A 16,264-nucleotide genomic window follows, 5' to 3' on the forward strand; every position below is an offset into this window, starting at 1 on the left:
GCCTATGGAGGAAGGCCCTTAGTAATCACAATATAAATCCATGGAAAACTTTGACGTCCGCTAAATATTTTCGTCTTTCAGTCTACAGTGGAATATAAGTTATAATAAAAATAGATCTTATCAATCTCCGAGGCCGTGCAAGGGACTTTCATACTTCAAACTAGTACACTCGAGAGAAAAAGGTTGGTTGGCAATAGCATCTTGTAATTTTGTTCATTGTGCCAAACAACATAGGACGCATAAAATTCCTGGACAATTTTTGAGATATAGCATAGTGGATGAGATGAAGGTGCTATATCCGTAAAGAGATTCTATACCTGGTCTTTAACTTTGGATATGATTTTGAGGAAATGGGTGTCAAATTCCTTCATGCTACATACCTTCTCAGGATTGAAGCACCGAGTGGTTACCAATCATCATGTAACTCATTCACACCTTCTACACTAAACCAAATTTAATCGGCTTTCTTTCCAACCTCCTGTGTACGTTCTATGATGAATTAGACATCCAGGACACCTAGGAAACTTTTAGAGGCTGATGCTTTTCCCTTTGCGGAAGTAACTTTTGCCTTGTCCTTATATAGAGCTTTACCATTTCTATCATCTCGTGGCAAGTTCTTCCTTGGAGACATACCTATGAAAAAGAAAAGAACAAAACCCAAACAAAAGATAAATGGTAAAACATGTTGTTTGAATTTTTATATATTAAAAAAGATAATAAATTTACAAAAAAAATTAGGGCGGATGCAAGGTAACCTTATCATTATAACACATGGATTCTTTCATTACAACACTAAACCATTTGAATTCTTCATTGTCATACATTCTTCATATTTCACCATACTAGCTCATAGAACATCCATAACCCCTAATGAAAATAAGAATAACCCAATACCCTTAAGCATGGCATCACCCAATCTATCATAGGGCAAGGCAAACATTTATGTCTCCCGGTTAAGCATATCGACCAACAAAATTCATGGGTGTCAAATTTTTGACAAAGTCCTTCAATCGATAACTACCAGTTATTCAACTTTTAAGAACAACGGGACTAAAAATTATGCATCAAGAATGATCATGTTATGATGTAAGGAAGATCACACTAACTGTTACAAGCAATCAAGGCATTCCTCTCTTATTATCATTTCAACAAACACATGTACACATGCTAACTAAGAGCTCGAAGAAAGAGAATAGAAGCATTTATGAGAAAACCCATTTAACCAAATCATCTCCAAACACATCAATGTTGCTCATACTATCCTACTTGAGCCACCCACCACACAAATAAGACAAGAAAGGTTGAATGGATATTTTCTCAAACATATTGTGCACTACTTTCAATTAAGCGAGTATTCCTAATTAAACAATTGAAACAAGGTACCCATTAAAAAATAATGACTGCAGAAAGTACAAATTATCCTAATAAGCTCATATAAATCAAATTTGTAACACCCCACATTTTGGGCTAGAACATAAACCATCATTCCTTCGCGTAAAAGTTCCAAAATCCATAAATCTGGTGCAAATATAGTGTGTTAATAAATTATGTAGTGTGATAATCTAGTTTATCATGAATTTAGATCATAGAGGTCCCTTAACCAAAGGACGAGTTGGAAAATTTCCTATCCTTCGAGTTTGAGTGAGCGTCGAAACTTGGGTCAACTTCAATCGATAATAACTTTTTGTATATAAATAACTAGAGGTCCTACTATATATCAAATGAAAGTTCTTTGAAATATCTTTCCAACGATAACAATTTTGTATTAATCCAACACCCGAAAAAAATGTTATGCTCATTTTAGTGAGAGAAAGTAAGGGTGTACAATTGGTTAGGCGCCACCCAACCAAACTTAGGCGATTGTAATACCCCAATTGTTTCTTAAGCCTATCCATCTTTTGAGTGGATATGCATGACTTCTAAAGTGATTTACGTTTAAACCATGTTGTATTTTTCCAATATATACTTTTTTATATGTAGAGCATTGAATAAGCTTTCCATTGATACCAATTTCCTTGAAATCTAACTTTGGACGAGGGAGATATAGTCGTTTTACTCAGCGATATCGGATCGCCCAGGTTTGAAGGTCGACTTGGCGGACCATCAGGTCCTTGGTGGATCACCAAGTGTCCCATCAAGCCAAGGAAGTGACCCCTCTTCCTGGTCACCGGGTGAAGGCCAAGATGTTGGATCGTAAAAAAGTTGACAGACTGTCAAGGGGTCCGCCAGGTCGAGCCAGAATGTCTCATTTCTGTCCCTCGAGTGACGGACAACTTCGTGGTCCATCAGTTTCCTGATGAACCATCACTTTGATGTCACATCGAAGCAGAATGGTCTAGATTTGGCACTCGAGTGACGGACGACTTGGTGGACCGTCAGTTTCCTGATGGACTATCACATCATGGTAGAACGTTCTAGTTTTGGCACTCAAGTGACGAACGATCTGGTGGACCATTAGGACACTAGACGGACCATCAGATCGACCATCACAGGCCTCGATCAATGAATTTCAGTTTTGTCAAGAGGGAATTTTGGTCATTTTCTCTCCTTGTTGCCTTATATATACATCAAAGTAGTAAAGAGAAGATCATTTTCTCCTATTTCTTTCAAATTTCTCCAAGAATTTTCTAGAAAACTAGGGTTTTCTCTCAACCCAAAAATCAAAACTCCTTACAAGAAATTCAAGGATCTTCCATAGATCTCTCCAAGTTGTACAAGAATTAAGCTCCCCTAGTCAAAGGCATCAAGGATCTTAGCTCAAAAATGTAAGGAAGAAGTTCCAAACAAGCTTCTACATCTCTAAAATTATAATCCAAGGTATGTGGGGCTTGAACAAGAACACTCCTTTCGTTCTTATGCCTAAAGATTTACTTTCTTTTATTGATTTACATGATTTTGCAAGTCAGTTTACACCCAAATTTCTTTATTTATGATTTATGAGATTTGAGTTAAATAAGTTTGATATTTATGATTATTTCACCATGAATTTTCTTAACTTGAGAATTTATTCCATGAGTTGTATATTGTCATTACGTATTGATGATTTCTAAGCGATTTAAGACAAGTGTCATAAGTTATGCCTTTTGATGAGAAATTTGACTATTGAATATATATCGATATTTGAGATTGAAAGTCAAGAATGAGTCCTATAATGTTTTCTTAAAGCTTTTGATATTTGAAAATGATTTGAAAAGCAAATGTACTTGATGTTGAAAAAGATAAAGTTGAGTTGAGTCGGGTTAGGAATCCACAAGATGTTTATGATTTACAGATAAGATATATATTTATGTTTTGTTCTTTAAAATAGACCCATGAGTTGATATTGATTAAGGTGGATTTCCTAACGCGTTCTGAGCTGAGTCTGGGAGGAGTATTTAGCACCGAGTGAGAAATATGGTATTTTCCCAAAACTGTATGCCACCGTAGGATTGATGTTGATAATTATGGGCCAGCGGCCGAGTATGGGATTGTGATAACGAGATGAAAGTTGTACTCCCTGGCAAGAGTACGACACCCTTGTCAATGTGGGGTTCTCTCCTTAGGAGGGCAAAACATTGGACTCCATGCGGCTCATATGGTGTAGTTATGTCGGTTATAAGAAACTCCCACATCCGTAATGATCTAAGTACCATGAGTTACCGAGTCACTCTAAGTCATGAGTCAAAGAGTTTGAGTTAAGTTAAATGATTTATGAGATTTATGAAGCATATGTTATTACTGATGACTTACAGAAATGATGTTTTAGATAATTCAAGTGAAGAGAGTTATTATTGTCAGTATGCATTATTTTCTTATACAATTATGATATTATTTAAAATGTTGCATCCACCCCCACATACTCAGTACATTCCCAAGTACTGACTCTCATACTCTTTTGTATTCTATATTTCCTCATGATATAGATTCAGGTGCTTAATCTCAGCAGCGACAGTGATCTTTGAGTACCTTCATCTATAGTACCAACGTGTACAGAGATTTTACTATTTTGTTTGTACAGGGCAATATTTCTTCATATTTCAGTATGTTCATGACATGGTTATTCCTCTTTATCTTAGAATGATTTGCTCTATAATGAGTTCTGAAAGTGATGACAGGCTTAGAGGGTTATCTTGAGGCCACGTATGGCCCTGAGCACCATATGACGTCTCAGGATATGTTCTTGGGGAGTTACAAGCTTGGTATCAGAGCCTAATGTTCAAGGAGTCCTAGGGAATCTGACAAGCCACGTTACATAGAGTCTTGATCATCGGTGTGTAGCGCACCACATCTATGATCAAGAGGCTATGGGATGTATTAGGAAAAGTTGTTTCTTTCTTTCAAGAGTCTATTGTGCCTATGACTATTTTTCTCTGCTATTAATTTGTTCTCTCTTATGACAGAAAATGCCTCCTTATAGAGCTTGCTGAAATAACAAACGACCTCAACCCATTGATCCTTTAGGTGAGACGGTGTCCCATGCCAAATTCTGGGCAACTTTCCAAGCTCTAGCCCATGCAGTCATCGCCAATGCCTAAGCCAACACCTATTCTACTATTCTATCTCTACAAGGGAATAATTTTGCTATATCCCGGCTTCGTGACTTTATGCGAATGAATCCACCTGAGTCCTTTGGGTCGTAAGTAGGTTAAGACCCACAAATTATTTTGATAAAGTAAGAAAGATCACTCAGATTATGCACGTGAGGGAGGAGGAAAGTGTTGAATCGGCTGCCTATCAAATGAAAGATGTTGCTTATCATTGGATGGAGATATGGAGGAAGAGTAGAGAGGAGAATGATACTCCTATGACTTGACAATTATTCTTAGATGCCTTCTTAGACAGATTCTTTCCCCTGGAGCTGAGGGAAGAAAAATTAGAAGAATTTATGAACTTGAGATAGGGCCCCATGACAGTTAAGGAGTATTGCCATAAGTTTAACCAGTTATCTAAGTATGCTCTCGGTATGATGGCTGATTCTAAAACTAGTATGAGTAAGTTCTTGGCTAGTGTATCTGGTTATGTTATGAAAGAGTGTAGATCCATTATGCTTAATAGGGACATAGACCTTTCAAGACTAATGATTTATGCTCAGCAGATAGAAGCAAACAAAGTGAAAGAGAGGGAGAGAGAGTGATTGGGAATAAGAGAATTAGATCAGAGCAATAGGTTTATAGTCAGACTAGATTTTCTGGAGGGATTCGCCCTCAGTTCCAGAGCCGTTCTATTATGCCAGCACCTTTATCAGCCAGTACTCCTACATTCAGAATTTGGCTAGAGTAGGGTAGCAGGCCTACTATGTCCAGGTCCTAGGATAGTGTGAGTAACAGACCTTGTCCTTCCCCATGTCCAAAATATGGTAGAGACCATTCCGATGAGTGCTTAGCCGGTCAAAAGGGTCGTTTTGGTTGCGGTAAATTGGGCCACAAGTTTAGAGATTGCCCATATGCTAGACAGGGGAGTTGTGATGTTCGTCCTCAGAGTCAAACTATTAGTGCTCCAGCCCCTATAGTTCATCCTACTTGTCCTCAGGGTACCTTATCTAGTACTGTAGGTGGTCAGCACCAGAATTGCTTTTATGCTATAACACCCTACCAGGAGCAGAAGGATTCATTAGATGTTGTTACTGGTATGCTTTGTGTATTTCATTTCGATATGTATGTATTGATGTACCCTAGGTCAATTCTTTATTATGTGACTCCATTGGTGGCTGTAAATTTTGAAATCAGTGCTGAAAAGATTTTTGAGCCTTTTCTAGTATTTACTCCAGTAGGTGAATCTGTTGTTGCTAAGCAAGTATATAAGAAGTATCCTATCACTATTCTTAATAGATTCTTGTTCGCAAATTTGATTGAGCTAGACATGGTTGATTTTGATATTATTCTGGGTATGGATTGGCTTCACTCTTGTTATGCGTCTATAGACTGTCGTACCCTGGTAGTCAAGTTTAAGTTTCCCAATGAGCTAATATTTGAGTGGTTCAGAAATTCTGTATCTCCTAAAAGTCATTTCATATCCTATCTTAAAGCTAAGAAATTGATATCCAAGGGTTGTATCTATCATTTAGTCCTAGTTAAGGACTCTAAGTCTGAGACTTCAACTATTCAGTCTCTTAGTGTTGTCAATGAGTTTCCTGATGTTTTCCTGGAAGATCTCCCAGGGGTACCTCCCAATAGAGAGATAGAATTTGGAATTAATATTCTCCCTGATACATAGCCTATTTCTAATTCTCCGTATCGGGTAGCCCCCACAGAACTTAAGAAGTTGAAAAAGTAACTCAAAGATCTTCTTGATAAGGGTTTTATAGGGATGAGTGTGTCTCCCTGGGGTGCACCCATTCTATTCGTGCGAAATAAAGATGGTTCATTATGCATATACATTATCATTAGCTTAACAAGGTCACAGTCAAGAACAAGTACCCTCTTCCTAGAATTAATGACCTATTTGATTAGTTCCAAGGTGCCAGCTATTTCTTAAAAATAGATTTGAGATCCGGTTATCACCAACTTAAAGTCAGAGTGATATTCCAAAGATGGCTTTCCGCTCTCGTTATGGTCATTCTGAATTCTTGGTCATGTCCTTCGGGTTAACGAATGCCCCGACAGCTTTTATGGACCTCATAAATTGGGTGTTTTGACCATACCTAGATATGTTTGTTATTGTGTTTATAGATGATATCCTTGTATATACCTAGAGTGAAAATGACTATGTAGATCATCTTCAAATTGTCTTACAGACCCTTAGGGATCAGCAGTTGTTTTCCAAATTTAGCAACTGTGAATTTTGGCTTTGGTCAGTTGCCTTTCTAGGCCATATTGTCTCTTTTGAAGGTATTCAAGTTGATCCTCAAAACGCAGAAGCTGTGAAGAATTGGCCTAGATTTATTTCCCCATCTGATATTAGGAGTTTCTTAGGCCTAGCTGGCTACTACCATCATTTTGTCGAAGGTTTCTCTTCCATTGATGTTCCTTTGACCCGATTGACCCAAAAGAAGGTTAAATTCCAGTGGTCAGATTCTTGCTAGAAGAGTTTTTAGGAGTTGAAGACTCGACTCACTTCAGCCCCTGTGATGACCCTGACAAATGGTGCAGATGATTTTGTGGTATATTGTGATGCTTTCAAAGTTGGTTTAGGTTGCGTGTTAATGCAGAAGGGTAAGGTTATAACCTATGCCTCCAGGCAGTTGAAACCTCAAGAAAAGAATTATCCGACCTATGACCTCGAGTTAGCTACAGTGGTTTTTGCTTTGAAAATCTGGAGACACTATTTGTACGGTGTTCATATTGAAGTCTTTACGGATCACAAGATTTTACAGTATATGTTCACTCAAAGAGAGTTGAATCTTTGGCAGAGTCGATGGTTAGAATTACTGAAGGACTATGCTATGAATGTGTTGTATGACCTGGGCAAGGCCAATGTAGTGGCAGATGCCCTTAGCTAATCGTCCATGGGTAGTGTAGCACATGTTGAGGAAGATAAGAGGGACTTAGCCCATGAAGTGCATCATTTGGCTAGGTTAGGTGTTAGATTGCTTGACTCAGCTGAGGTTAATGTTTGGGTCCAAATTAGTTTCAAATCTTCCCTAGTTTCGGAAGTGAAGGAGAAGTAGGATACGGATTCTCGTTTGGTCGAACTGAAAGAATCAGTTAAAGACCAAAAGGTGGAGGTTTTCTCCCAAGGGGGAGATTGTGTATTGAGATTTTAGAATAGATTGTGTGTGGCTGATGTTGATGATCTGAGGCAGGGAATTATGTCTGAGGCGCATGGTGCCAGTATTTTATTCATCCCGGTGCTACCAAGATATACCACAATTTGCAGGAAATTTATTGGTGGAATGGTATGAAAAAGGATACAACGAAGTTCATAGAAAAGTATGCAACTTGCCTGTAGGTAAAGATAGAGCACCAGAGACCAGGTGGTGTGATCCAAGAATTTAATATTCCTACTTGGAAGTGGGAAGTGGAGAACATGGATTTCGTGATCGGTTTACCTCTCTCTCATTGTCATCATGATTCTATTTGGGTTGTTGTAGATAGGTTGACTAAGTCAGCACATTTTCTGCCAGTACATACATCTTTCACTACAGAGGACTATGCTAAGCTGTATATTTGAGAGTTAGTTAGGTTGCATGGAGTTCTGTTGTCTCTCATCTCCGATAGTGGTACTCAGTTTACTTCTCAATTTTGGAGAGCCTTTCAGAAGGGTCGTGGCACCCAAGTTTATCTTAACTCTACTTTTCATCCACAGACAGATGGTTAGGCTGAGAGGACTATCCAGACTTTAGAGGATATGTTGAGGGCTTGTGTTCTTGATTTCAAAGGAAGTTAGGACGAACATTTGCCTTTGATTGAATTTGCTTACAACAATAGTTTTCATGCTAGCATTGAAATGGTTCCATTTGAAGCTTTGTATGGGAGAAGATGTAGATCACCCATAGGTGGGTTTGAAGTGGGTGAAGCTGCAGTGATTGGACCTGATGCTGTATTTGAGGCTATGGAGAAAGTTAAGTTAACTCGGGAGAGGTTAAAGACAACCCAGAGTCATCAAAAATCGTACGCAGATGTGAGAAGAAGAGCTATTGAGTTTGAAGTTGGCAATATGATGTACTTGAAAATTTTACCCATGAAAGAGGTGGAAAGATTTAGAAAGAAAGGAAAGATGAGTCCCAGATATGTTGACCTTTATAAAGTTTTGAATTGTGTTGGGAAAGCAACTTATGAGATTGAGTTGCCTGCAGAGTTATCAGCTGTCCATCCTATGTTTCATGATTCTATGCTCAAGAAGCATATTGGAGACTCTGTTGTTGTTGATCCATCGAAAGGTTGTGATGTTCAGGATAGCCTTTTGTATGATGAAATCCAGATTGAAATCCTAGATTATCAAGTTCGTAGACTGAAGAACAAGGAAATTCCCTTGGTTAAAGTTCTATGGAGAAATCAATCAATTAAGGGTGCCACTTGGGAAGTAAAGAAGATATGCGAGCCAGTTACCCTCATCTTTTCTCAACAAGTGCGAATCAAGCTGAAGGTACTATTCTCTAAATTCAGTTTCCTTCTAATCTAATGTATTCAGCTATATGGTTATTCTATCTATGGTTCGTGCATTTGGGGAAGTACTCAAAAGTTTTGAGTAAAGTGAGCCCTTAGATGAGAGTCGTTCCAGCTATACGTCCTCATTTTCTCTTGTTCCTGGCCTATCTAGCAACATTCGAGGACGAAGGGGGAGATATTATAATACCCCAATCATTTCTTAAGCCTAAATCCATCTTTTGATTGGATATGTTTGACTTTCAAAGTGATTGATATTTAAACCATGTTGTATTTCTCTAATTTCTATTTTTTGTCATGTAGAGCATTGAATAAGATTTCTGTCGATACCAATTTCATTGAAATTCGACTTCGGACGAGGGAGTTATAGTCGTTTTACTCAGCGATATTGGATCGCCTAGGTCTAACGGTCGACCTGGCGGACCATTAGGCCCTTGGTGGACCGTCAAGTATCCCGTAAATCCAAGGCAGTGACCTCTCTTCCTGGTCACTATATGACAGCCAAGATGGTGGATCATCAAAAAGTTGACGGACCATCAAGGGGTTTGTCAGGTCGAGACAGAATGTGTCATTTTTGGCCCTTGAGTGATGGATGACTTGGTGGTCTATCAGTTTCCTGATGGACCGTCACTTCGACCGTCACATCAATGCAGAATGGTCCAGATTTGTCACTCAACTGATGAACAACTTTGTGGACCGTCAGTTTCCTGACGGACTATCACGTCAAGGCAGAACGTTTCAATTTTGGCACTCGAGTGACGGACGATCTGGTGGACTGTCAGGAGACTTGACGAACCGTCAGGTCGACCGTCACAGGTCCCGATCAGCGAATTTCAGCTTTTTCAAAAGGGTATTTTTGTCATTTCCGCTCCTTGTTGCCTTATATATACATCAAAGTAGTAAAGAGAAGATCATTTTCTCCTATTTCTCTCCAATTTCTCCAAGAATTTTCAAGAAAACTAGGGTTTTCTCTCAGCCCAAAAATCAAAACTCCTTCAAAGAAATTCAAGGTTCTTCCATAGATTTCTCCAAGTTGTCCAATAATTAAGCTCCCCTAGTCAAAGGCATCAAGGATCTTAGCTAAAAAACGTAAGGAAGAAGTTCCAAACAAGTTTCTACATCTGTAAAATTATAATCCAAGGTATGTGGGTCTTAAACAAGAACACTCCTATAGTTCTTGTGCCTAAAGATTTACTTTCTTTTATTGATTTACATGATTTTGCAAGTGGGTTTACACCCATATTTCTTTATTTATGATTTATGAGATTTGAGTTGAATAATTTTGATATTTATGATTATTTCACCGTGATGTTTCTTAAATTGAGAATTTATTCCATGAGTTGTATATTGCCATTACGTATTGATGATTTCTAAGTGATTTAAGACAAGTGTCACGAGTTATGCCTTTCCATGAGAAATTTGACTATTGAATATATATCGATATTTGAGATTGAAAGTCAAGAATGAGTCTTATGATGTTTTCTTGAAGATTTTGGTATTTGAAAATGATTTGAAAAGCAAATGTATAAAAAGCAAATGTACTTGACGTTGAGAAAGATAAAGTTGAGTTGAGTCGGGTTAGGAAGCCACAAGATGTTTATGATTTATAGATGAGATATATATTTATGTTTTGGTCTTTAAAATACACCCATGAGTTGATATTGATTAAAGTGGATTTTATAAAGTGTTCTTAGCTGAGTCTGGGTGGAGTATTTACCACTACGCGGGAAATATGGTATTTCTCTGAAACTACGTGCCACCATAGGATTGATATTGAAAATTGTGGGCCAGAGTCTGACTATGAGATTGTGATAATGAGATTGAGGTTGCACTCCCTAGAAAGAGTTCGAAATCCCCGCCAATGTGGGGTTCTCTCATTAGGAGAGAAAAATGTTGGAGTCCATGAGTCTCACATTGTGTAGTTATGTCAGTTGTAAGAAACTCCCAACTTATATTATGCACCCCTATGATAGCCACTTTCAACTTAGGCTATTTGCTTACGTTAAGGTGCACAGTGCCCAAGGAGGACCAGGGCCAAAATAGGTTCATTATGATTTAAAAAGGGAAGGAGATAGGTATCATAGAAAGAAAATGATCAATTAAGGCTCAAACCGAGATCAAGGGATATCATGCATTCAGGGAAGGTCATTTAGGCAAAAAAAAAGTGACTTAAAAATCAAAACGGACTATGATCCTTTCCTAACCCCTATCTTTCAACCAAGGTAAGACGAACCGGGCAAGTTCTAGATTTGACACTACAAAGAGAACTCGGTATAGTCTCACACACATATGGCACATAAGAAATATCACTGGATATTGCTTATCTGGTTCATGCAATTGTTCAGTAGTGATGATCAGGCAACTAAACTAATGCCATGACGAGATACACAGTGGTCACACTAAGGTGCAATTTATACAGTCATGCAAAACAAACCTTCGGAGAGGTGTTCAAAATCACAAAATCAGTTAACTGCCTACAGAACTTGCACTACTCCTTGTTATTTATAGAATATACTACAACAACATGCTACCCTACACCCTCAACTTAAAATAAAAAAAATAAAACTAAGGGTTAGGATATACCTGAGTGGGTTGTTCTCAGTGATCATGGGTTGCCTTCCATGCAGTGCTTAATTTAACGTCGCGGCACGATGCAGGTGTCTCGATTACCTCATACATCATCGAGAGAAATAATGATGATGCTTTTTACTGATTCATCTGGTCCAATGTAAAGCTTTACCCGTTTCCCATTTACTTTAAATGTACTGCCATCTTCATTTTCAAGCTCCACTACTCCAGATGAGTTGACTCGATTCACTTTAAAAGGAACTGACCACTTAGATTTCATCTTTCCTGGGAACAACTTAACTCTGGAATTAGACAAAAGCACCAAGTCCTCTTTTTTGAACTCTCGCTTCTCTATCTTCCAGTCATGGTACTTTTTCATTTTTTTTTTATACAAATGTGCTTGTTCACATGCCCTGAGACGGAATTCATCCATCTCATTTAGTTGCCCTAATCTCAGTTCTGCAGCTTTCTTCCAATTCAAATTCAACTTCTTGAGTAGCCATAAAGCCTTGTGCTCTAGCTCTATTGACAAATGGCATACTTCTCCATAGACCAATTGGAACAGTGACATTCCAATAGGTGTCTTGAAAGCAGTTTGGTATGCTCACAAGGTATCATCAAGCCTTTGCGACCAATATTTTTGGTTAGCATTCACCATCTTAGCTAGGATGGCCTTAACTTCACGATTTTACACCTTCACCTGCCCACTGGTTTGTGGGTGGTATGGAGTAGCCACTCTGTGTTGTTTAACACCATACTTCGCCAGAGATGCCTGAAATAATTTGTTGCAAAATTGAGATCCTCCATCACATATGATAGTGCATGGTACTCCAAAGCAAGAGAATATGTTCTTTTTGAGGAAAGCAACAACTCTCTTTCCCTTATTGTCAGCCAATGCAGCAGCTTTGACCCATTTAGAAACACAATCAACAACCACCAGAATATACTTCATTCCGTAAGAACTCACAAATGGACCCATAAAGTTAATACCCCACACATCAAATAACTCCACTTCAAGCATCTTAGTCAAGGGAATTTCATGTCGTTTAGATATTGACCTCTGTCTTTGACACTGGTCATATTTTTGCACAAACTCTTGGCATCTTTAAACAATGTTGGCCAATAATAGCCACTCTGTAACACCTTCCTGGCCGTTCGGTCACCTGCATGGTAACCCCTGATTGGAGAAGCATGGCATGCCTCCAGTATACACCATACATCGACTTTAGGCATGCATCTACATATGATATTGTCTGCACATCGCCTGAAAAGATAAGGCTCATCCCAAAAATAATATGTTACATCATGCAAGAACTTCTTTCTTTGGTGGGATGAAAGATTTTCTGGGAGGAGCTCACTCACAACATAATTTGCATAATAAGCATACCAGGGTAATGTTTCCACAGCATTTGCCAGGATCTCCTCATCTGGAAATGTATTATTTATCTTTGTTTCATCATTAACTTCCTGTCCACCTTCCATTCTAGATAGATGATATGTAACCTGGTTTTCACAACCTTTTCTATCTTTGACTTCGAAATCAAACTCTTGTAGTAGCAAATACCATCTGATAAGCCTTGGTTTAGCATCCTTTTTGGCCATTAAGTACCGCAAGGCAGCATGGTCAGTATGAACTACTACTTTAGTCCCCAGAAGATAAGATCTGAATTTCTCGAAAGCATATACCACAGCCAGCAGTTCCTATTTGGTTATTGTGTAATTTTTTTGTGCTCCATTTAGTGCTTTGCTGGCATAATATATCGGGTGAAACAATTTATCTCTTTTTATCCCAATACATCTCCCAGCACAACACCACTTGCATCACATATTAGTTCAAATGATTTTGCCCAGTCGAGTTCAATAAGAATAGGAGCCTCGATAAGCTTCTTTTTAAGGCACTCAAATGACTTCAAGCATTCTTCATCGAAAAGGAATTTGACTTCCTTCTCCAACAGCTTGCAAAGTCAATTTGCAACTTTGGAGAAGTCTTTTATAAATCTCTGATAGAATCCTGCATGGCCTAGAAAACTATGCACTCCCTTTACTGAAATGGGAGGTGGTAATTTCTCAATAACTTCTACCTTTGCTCAATCAACTTCAATCCCTTTTTCAGAAATTTTGTGGCCTAACATGATAACCTCCTTTACCATAAAGTGACATTTTCCCAATTAAGTACTAGATCAAATTCAACACATCTCTGCAAGGCCATATTCAAATTCTCCAGATACATTTCAAATGAATCACCCACCATAGAGAAATCATCCATGAAGACATCTATAGTGTCTTCCACCATGTCAGAAAAGATAGACATCATAAATCATTAAAAAGTGGCTGGTGTATTGAATAGCCCAAATGGCATCCTCTTAAATGCACAGGTGCCATATGGGATATAAATATCATCTTCTCTTGATCTTCCGGAGCAATGCAGATTTGGTTATATCCAGAATAACCATCCAAGAAGCAATACCACCCCCTACCCGCCAATCTATCAAGAATATGGTCCATAAAGGGCACTGGGAAGTAGTCCTTCAAAGTCCACGAGTTTACCTTGCGGTAATCTATGTAGACTCTCCATCCTGTGACTGGTCTGAGTGAAATTAGCTCATTCTTTTCATTTGCAACCACCATCATACCCCTTTTCTTAGGAACATATTGAATAGGACTTACCCATTTGCTGTCAAAAATAGGGTAGACTACTCCTGCATCCAACCATTTTATAATCTCCTTTTTAACCACCTCCTATATTGGTGGATTCAGATGGTGCTGATGTTCAATGGTATGAGTACAATCTTCTTCTAGTTAGATTTTATGCGTACAGATGCCAGGAGAAATAACAATAATATCTGCAATTATCCTTTCGATAGCTCTCTTGTGCCTCTGAAGTACTGAGACAAGTGCATTTACCTGTTGTTCTTCTAAATCAGCTACAATAATAACCGGTAGCATGCTCCATTTCCCTAAAAACACATATCGTAAGTAACCCGGTAGTTCCCTTAATTCCAATACCGGAGGTTCCTCAATAGATGGCTCGGCTAGCGGCGTTGGTTGATTAGCCAGGTCAAGGTCAAGCTTTTTAGGAGCATAAGAATACGATCCCAGACCAGTCAGGGCACAAACTATCTCTTCATACCCCTCAATGCCTTTGATTTCATAGTTCATCACAACTGTGGCTAAAGGCTCCATCATAAGCTGTTCAGCTCTGACTACATCCTGTTTCTCTTCAAAATACATATCAACCACTGAAAATATGCTCATTTCCTCAATGCAGATTTGGTTATATCCAGAATAACCATCCAAGAAGTAATACCACCCCCTACCCGCCAATCTATCAAGAATATGGTCCATAAAGGGCATTGGGAAGTAGTCCTTCAAAGTCCACGAGTTTAGCTTGCGGTAATCCATGTAGACTCTCCATCCTGTGACTGGTCTGAGTGAAATTAGCTCATTCTTTTCATTTGTAACCACCATCATACCCCTTTTCTTAGGAACATATTGAATAGGACTTACCCATTTGTTGTCAAAAATAGGGTAGACTACTCCTGCATCCAACCATTTTATAATCTCCTTTTTAACCACCTCCTGTATTGGTGGATTTAGATGGTGCTGATGTTCAATGGTATGAGTACAATCTTCTTCTAGTTAGATTTTATGCGTACAGATGCCAGGAGAAATGACAACAATATCTGCAATTATCCTTCCGATAGCTCTCTTGTGCCTCTGAAGTACTGAGACAAGTGCATTTACCTGTTGTTCTTCTAAATCAGCTACAATAATAACCGGTAGCATGCTCCATTTCCCTAAAAACACATATCGTAAGTAACTCGGTAGTTCCCTCAATTCCAATACCGGAGGTTCCTCAATGGATGGCTTGGCTAGTGGCGTTGGTTGATTAGCCAGGTCAAGGTTGAGCTTTTTAGGAGCATAAGAATACGATCCCAGACCAGTCAGGGCACAAACTGTCTCTTCATACCCCTCAATGCCTTTGATTTCATAGTTCATCACAACTGCGGCTAAAGGCTCCATCATAAGCTGTTCAGCTCTGACTACATCCTGTTTCTCTTCAAAATACACATCAACCACTGTAAACACGCTCATTTCCTCATGTTGCTTCATTGATATACCCACATCAAACTGTGTTTCTTCATTATTCACCCTAAATAACAATTCATTTGCTCTCAAATCAATCAATACATTTTTGGTTACGAGGAAAGGTCGACCCAAGATTATGGGTACCTCGAAGTCCAACTCGCAATCCAGAATGATGAAGTCCACATAGAATATGAAATTTGAGACCTTTACCAACATATCATATAGAATGCCAACAGATCACTTTATTAATCTGTCAGCCATTACCAGCCACATATTGGTAGGTGTGGGATTCCCCAGGACTAACTTTTTGTAAATAGTCAACGGCATCAGATTAACACTTGCCCCCAGATCACATAGTGCTTTAGTAAATTCCATAGTTCTAATCGAGTAGGGAATAGTGATTATAGCTGGATCAAACTTTTTTTGCATTAAGGTCTTTTTGGAAATAGCACTGTAAAGGTGGAGGTCTGCTTCTAGTTCAAAACTCACTACTCACTTCTTGGTAATAAGGTCTTTCATAAATTTTGCATACCCCGGCATTTTCTCAAGTTCCTCGATCAAAGAAACATTTATAGTCAATTGCT

General features: G+C 38.6%; 2 protein-coding genes across 2 annotated transcripts; both read right to left on the bottom strand.

The window, feature by feature from the left end:
- Window positions 1-11,694: 11,694 nt before the first annotated feature.
- LOC124886581 lies at window positions 11,695-12,612 on the bottom strand. Its single transcript, XM_047395408.1, has 2 exons — window positions 12,292-12,612; window positions 11,695-12,174 (listed from the first exon to the last, which is right to left on the bottom strand). Exons 1-2 carry the CDS (start codon window positions 12,610-12,612, stop codon window positions 11,695-11,697), a joined length of 801 nt encoding a protein of 266 aa, XP_047251364.1.
- Window positions 12,613-13,375: 763 nt separating this feature from the next.
- Window positions 13,376-15,059, bottom strand: LOC107861126. The gene is made up of 3 exons (XM_016706508.1): window positions 14,408-15,059; window positions 13,768-13,874; window positions 13,376-13,546 (listed from the first exon to the last, which is right to left on the bottom strand). Exons 1-3 carry the CDS (start codon window positions 15,057-15,059, stop codon window positions 13,376-13,378), a joined length of 930 nt encoding a protein of 309 aa, XP_016561994.1.
- Window positions 15,060-16,264: the final 1,205 nt, after the last annotated feature.

The sequence above is a fragment of the Capsicum annuum genome, chromosome 8 (assembly GCF_002878395.1).
Source record: "Capsicum annuum cultivar UCD-10X-F1 chromosome 8, UCD10Xv1.1, whole genome shotgun sequence".
Lineage (NCBI taxonomy): Eukaryota > Viridiplantae > Streptophyta > Magnoliopsida > Solanales > Solanaceae > Capsicum > Capsicum annuum.